Below are 6563 nucleotides of genomic sequence, written 5' to 3'. Positions count from 1 at the left end.
CAGTGCACTTTAATTTATCCGATTTAACAGATATTACCAATGTCAAATATACTGTAATTTTCTTAACAGACATAATTTTTCTGAGTGTAAATACATATTTAAAAATCAATGTATATTAACTGTAGTATTGCCAATTATAGGAAACCTTATGTTTTTTTCAGGAACTTTTGTCGTATAAACTATTCTATAGTTTAGACAATAGTCCAGAATTTATATTAGATTATAGTCTGAAATTTATATTAGACTAAATAGTCCAGACTATAGACTATACTATATTCCAAACTATAGACTTTAGTCCAGACTACACAATCATCCAGACTAAAGTATAGACTGTAGACTAAACTATAGTATATACTATAGACTATACTTTAAATCCGACTATAGACTAAATTATTGTCCAGATTATACGAATAGCCTACTATTCTGACAATAGTATAGTTAATACTAAAGACTAGAATATAGTCCAGACTATAGTAAATATTCCAGACTACAGTTCAGTCTAGACAATAGACTAGAATATAAACTGGAATAATTTAGATTATAGAATAGACTGTAGCCGAGACTATAGTCTAAACTATATACTAAACTACAGTCCAGACTGTAGACTTGACCATAGACCTGACTATAGTTAAAACTATATCTATAAGTAATATTAGACTACAGTCCAGACTATAGACTGGACCTTAGACCAGACTATAGACTTGACTATAGTTTAAACTAAACCAAACTATAAACTTAACTATAGCCCAGAAAACATACTAGACTATAGTCCAGACTTAATTTTAACAGATTATTAACTATAGTCCACACAATAGCCTAGATAAAAGTCTAGACTATTGATTGGATTATAGTCTAAACAAATGAATAGACTAAACTATTTTTCAGACTATTGACTCGACCATAGTGCGTACTATATACTAGACCAGACTACAGACTTGACGATAGTTCAGACTACACTTAGACTTTAGTCTAGAGCATAGATTGAACTATAGTCCAGACCATAGAATAGACTATAGTTCAGACTATTCAATAGACCATAATCTAGACTATAGTCTTGACTATACTATACTCCAGACTGTAGACTAGATTTAATTTAGACTAAAGATTACACTTTAATTCAGACTATGGACTACGATATAATCCAGACTATAGGACAGCCTACAGACAACAGGATATATACTAGAGTATACATTCTATAGACTTAACTATATTCCAGAAAATATGCTAGACTTCGTTATACTAGAATATTGACTATAGTCCACACAATAGACTAGATTATAGTCTAGACTATAGACTGGATATAGCATAAATGACTAGATTTTATTTCAGACCTTAAACTTAATAATAGTCCAAACTATAGACTATTGTATAAAAAGACTATAGTCCAGATTATAGACTAGAGTAATTGTCCAGACTATAGCCCAGATTATATACTAGATAATAGTACAGATAATAGACTACACTATAGTCTAGACTATAGACTTGACTTAATCTAGACTATAGACTTGACTACAGTCCAGACTATAGACTGGACTATGATCCAGACTTTAAGCTAGACTATAGACTAAACTATTTTTTTAGACTTTTGACTCGACCATAGTCCATACTATACACTAGACCAGACTACAGATTTGACTATAGCTCAGATTACACCCACTTTTAGTCCAGAGTATAGACTAAACTTTAGTTCAAACTGTAGACTAAATTTAGTGCAGACTATAGACTATACTATAGTACAGACTATTAACTAAACCATAGTCCAGACTATAGGCTAGACCATAGACCAGACTACACACTTGACTATAGTTTAGACTACACCTAGAATAAAGTCCAGACTATAGTTCAGAATACACCTACCTTTAGTTTAGAGTATAGACTAAACTTTAGTCCAGACTGTAGACTAAACTTTAGTCCAGACTATAGACTAGACTATAGTACAGACTATTAACTAAACCATAGTTTAGACTATAGGCTAGACCATAGACCAGACTACACACTTGGAAATAGTTTAGACTACTCCTAGACTAAAGTCCAGACTATAGACTGTACTGTAGTCCTGACTATAGACTAAGTTCAGACTGTAGACTACGCTATAGGCCAGTCTACAGAATATATACTATTCTATAGAATTAACTATATTCTAGACTATAGTCCATAGACCAGATCCAGTCTAGACTTTAAACTAGATAACAGTCCAAACCAAAGACTATCTACTATAGTTTACTTGGGTATAAAATATAGACTAGACTATAGCCCCGACAATAGCCTAGACTATAGCCCAGACAATAGCCTAGACTATAGCCCAGACAATAGCCTATACAATATTCCAGACAATAGCCTAGACTATAGTCGAAACTTGACTATAGTATAGACTAAAACTATATTACAGTCCAGACTACAGACTTCACTATAGTTCAGATTACACCTAGACTATAGGTCGGAGTATAGACTAAATTATAGTCTAGACTATAGACCAGAATATGTTCTATACTATAGTCCAGTTAATAGTCTTAACTATTGTGTGGACTTAATTATATCAGTTTATTGACTGGACTATATAAGTATGACAGTAAATAGAACTCAATTAGCAATTGTTCAGTTAACAAATTATACTGATATTTTGATTTCAAATGGCAAAGCAATTTCAAAATTGTCTAAACTTAATCGTATTATATTGAGTAATTAAAAAATAGAAAATTGTATTTCCACCTTAAAATCACCAAAATGGGGATATTTTTGACATATACCTGGCAACACTGCTAGTATGATATGATAAAACATATAATAAAGGTATTAAATTACTTTTAAATTATTAACTTTGTTAAACTTTGTACAATAACTAAACCTTGTCGGTAACGGTCAATTGCATGTTTAAACATTTTAATATTTTTTTATAAATAAACAATATAATTTTTTTATATTTCTTCTTCTATTAATAAATATCAAATACACATTGAATTTAATGAAATGTCTTTCTTTGATTTATTTGAATTAATATGAAACTAGAGTTTTTCTTTGTTTTCTTTTCTACAATAATTATACTTAAAAAATAATATTTTAACAATAATTAATATTTTACAATTTTAGTATTACAAACCCTTGAGATACAAAAACATTTTTTTTTCATTTAAATAAAAGATAATACAAAAAATTATAATAAAAACAATAAAATAAATATAAAATTAATAAACTGTTTGTTAATGATAAAAATAAAAAAAGAATCTAAATAGGAAATAAGGAACGACGTTGATGTTCGCTAAGTTCTGGATGCCATATATCAACAATAAGTACTAGACGTATACCTTGACCTTCATGCCAGACTTCGTGTTCAAAACTGTCATCGAATATTAGGAATTTTCCTTCTTGCCAAGTGCTAAAATCGTAAAAAAAACTAAATTATTTGCCAAAATTGAAATAAAGTCACTAGTTTAGTAATTACCGTTCTTCCTCGGCCACTCTTATACGCGTGCCACTTGGTACCACCAAACCCAAATGAGCTCTTAGCCTACAGTTGCTGGGACCACAGTGCGGCCAAATATGGGTGCCCGGATGCATAACACTAAACTTTACTTGACCACGGCGACAGCCACGTGCGGCTGGAAATTGTTCAATTAAACTACAAGTTATGGGAGCCTGCAGGCAGTTTTCTCGCCTCTGTTCTCCTCTAGCATACAATTCGAATTGTTTCCAATCACCTTTATTCTTAAGATTCTCCGATTCATTCATATAATAACCGATTTTACTAAGAATATTAAGACCCTCAGCTTTAATAGCCAACCAATTGTCTTGTAATTTTTTAAAAAACTTTTCATAAGTGGTTTCTTTTGCGGTCCAAAAAGGTTGAGCCTTTAAATTGGGCTCATTATAGAGGGATCTTTGAAAAACACTGGGAAATAATTTCAAATTAACACCTTTACGAAAAACTTTAACAGCTTCACTTTGTTTTCCCAATCGTTGCAGTGCTTCTCCCAATTGAAAATAGAATATACCAGTTTGTGTTCCTTCCTCTTCACTTTCGATTCCTTGACGTAGATATATCGTAGCATTATGATAATCATGATCCAATTGTTTCAATACAAAACCATAGTGCACTAAAGCTAAACCATCATCGGGCCAAAGTTTAAGTGTTTCTCGAAGTACCCGCTTTGCATCTGAAAGTCTAAACTATATGAGTTTTAGTATCAAGTTTAGTGATAATTATATATCTTTGATTTTTTTTTAAACATATTTACCGATCGATCATTAAATAGGTGATGGCTAATTGAGTCCTAACAGAAGGTAGTTGAGGAAATTTTTTGATAAGTAAATTATGTATGGGTAGACATTGTGCATAGTGACCTATAAAGAAGTAAAATTTAATTTTTGTAACAGTATTGTTTTTAGGCCACACTACACTATTGTCTATAGGCAAGACCATAGTCTTGTCTATAGGTCAAACCAGATTATAGTTTTGTTTATAGGCCAGGCTATTGTTTTGTCCATAGGCCAGACTAAATTCTTGTCTATAGGCCAGACTATAGTCTTGTCTATAGGGCAGACTATAGAATAGTCTATAAGACAGACTATAGAAGTGTCTATAGGGCAGACTATAGGCCAGACTATAGTCTTGTCTATAGGCCAGACTATAGTCTTGTCTATAGGCCAGACTATAGTCTTGTCTATAGGCCAGACTATAGTCTTGTCTATAGGCCAGACTATAGTCTTGTCTATAGGCCAGACTATAGTCTTGTCTATAGGCCAGACTATAGTCTTGTCTATAGGCCAGAACTGTAGTTTAGTCTATAGTATAGTTTATAAGTCCCTTGAAAAAACTCACCCATAAATCTAAATCTTTGTAAACTACGCTCGCCCGCCGAACGATATTCCCAAAGTTGGTCATCGTTAACATCAAATTCCAAATAAGTTTTATAATATTCAATGGCCTCCATTAGCATGCGATTATCTTTACGTTGATCGGCATATTGATCCAAAGTTTGGGCTTTACCCAAATACGTTTGCGGTTGATGGGGATAAGTTTGTATTAGACGATCAAAGGATTTCAAGGCATCTTCATAATGCTTTGGTGTTGATGGAAAGGAGGGAAAGTAGGGAAAAAGGATTGTGGTTGCGGTTGTGTAGGATTTGAGGAAGAAGATAAAGCACAATAACAGCGGATTCATAACAAACAACATAAAATGAATGAATAAATAAAAGCGATAAAGTATTAAAGCAAATAAAAAATATGTTTTAATTATTAAATTAAATAAAAATAAAAATGCATATGTATTAGTACTTTTTAATAAAGGACATTCTGTAGGACAAAATTAAGTCAAGATTCATGATTTCAACCACAAATAACAAACAAATTAAAGTGGGTGTTTTGTTTAATATTTGAGGAATTTTAATTTAAATCACAAATCTCAAGTTAATTTTGGAAAAAAGCGAAAACAAAAATGCAACACCGCAAAAAAAACGGAAAAAATCAAAAATTTACAAAATTCCAATTAAATCATTGCAAAACTACTAATGTAGATTTTCCAGTTTCAAAATTCCTTATAAAAAATGTTTTTTGGTTTTATTAAAATTGTTATCGAATTAAAATCTTAAAATCTACTAAAACAGAAAACGCATTAAAATGATTTTAAAGCTAATGCATTTAGGTTTAATTAAAAAAATGTAAGTAAGTAAGTAAATTAAGTAGAGGAAGGATAATATATATAATCTAATGATAGTTAAACTGATAAGAAAAAAAGTAAATAAATAAAATTATACGATTAAAATTTCGAATATTTCATTTAATTTATATAATTTCAATTTACCTCTCGCATCATTTCTTCATTGGCTCTTCGTAATTCTTGTTCAAATAAATCAATATCATCATCATCTTCTAATGATTGTGGACCACCACCGGTTTTGGGTTTTATTTCTGTTAATTGGAAAATGTATTTTTTTAATATTAGCGGATATTTGCACTTTTTTAGATAGAATTATTTGTACATAAAATGTTCTACATGGCAACTCCTGGTTTTGGGGAATTAGAAAATATCTATTTTTCTTTAAATAATTTGAAAATGGATTGTATTTTGACCTAGGAAATAATTCTTATGTTATATTCTGAATAAAAGTCTTATCAATAACCGTGACTATAGCCCAGACTATAGTCTTGTCTATAGGCCAGACTATAGTCTTGTCTATAGTCCAGACAATAGTCTTGTCTATAGTCCAGACTATAGTCTTGTCTATAGTTCAGACTATAGTCCTGTCTATAGTCCAGACTATAGTCTTGTCAATAGTCCAGACAATAGTCTTGTCTATAGTTCAGACAATAGTCCAGACTATAGGCTTGTCTATAGTCCAGAATATAGTCTTGTCTATAGTCCAGAATATAGTCTTGTCTATAGTTCAGACTATAGTCTTGTCTATAGTCCAGACTATAGTCTTGTCTATAGTACAGACTATAGTCTTGTCTATAGTACGACTATAGTCTTGTCTATAGTCCAGACTATAGTCTTGTCTATAGTCCAGACTATAGTCTTGTCTATAGTCCAGACTATAGTCTTGTCTATAGTCCAGACTATAGTCTT

The 6563-nt window shown here is 31.2% G+C and overlaps 1 protein-coding gene across 3 annotated transcripts in view; it reads right to left on the bottom strand.

Moving 5' to 3' along the window:
• Window positions 1–3131: 3131 nt before the first annotated feature.
• Window positions 3132–6563, bottom strand: part of LOC111683951 (aspartyl/asparaginyl beta-hydroxylase) — a 12297-nt gene continuing 8865 nt past the window's right edge. For all 3 annotated transcript variants that reach the window (XM_023446062.2, XM_023446065.2, XM_046955776.1), the window contains 5 exons: window positions 5799–5905; window positions 4817–5057; window positions 4233–4338; window positions 3440–4159; window positions 3132–3373 (listed from right to left, as the gene is read on the bottom strand). In XM_023446062.2, the coding sequence (XP_023301830.2) occupies window positions 3223–3373; window positions 3440–4159; window positions 4233–4338; window positions 4817–5057; window positions 5799–5905 (1325 nt within the window). In that variant the 3' untranslated portion in view covers window positions 3132–3222. The remainder of the gene's footprint in view (window positions 3374–3439; window positions 4160–4232; window positions 4339–4816; window positions 5058–5798; window positions 5906–6563) is intronic.

The sequence above is a fragment of the Lucilia cuprina genome, chromosome 6, assembly GCF_022045245.1.
Source record: "Lucilia cuprina isolate Lc7/37 chromosome 6, ASM2204524v1, whole genome shotgun sequence".
NCBI lineage: Eukaryota > Metazoa > Arthropoda > Insecta > Diptera > Calliphoridae > Lucilia > Lucilia cuprina.
The sequence above is the reverse complement of the archived record's forward strand: the minus strand, read 5'-3'. Positions and strand labels throughout refer to the sequence as shown.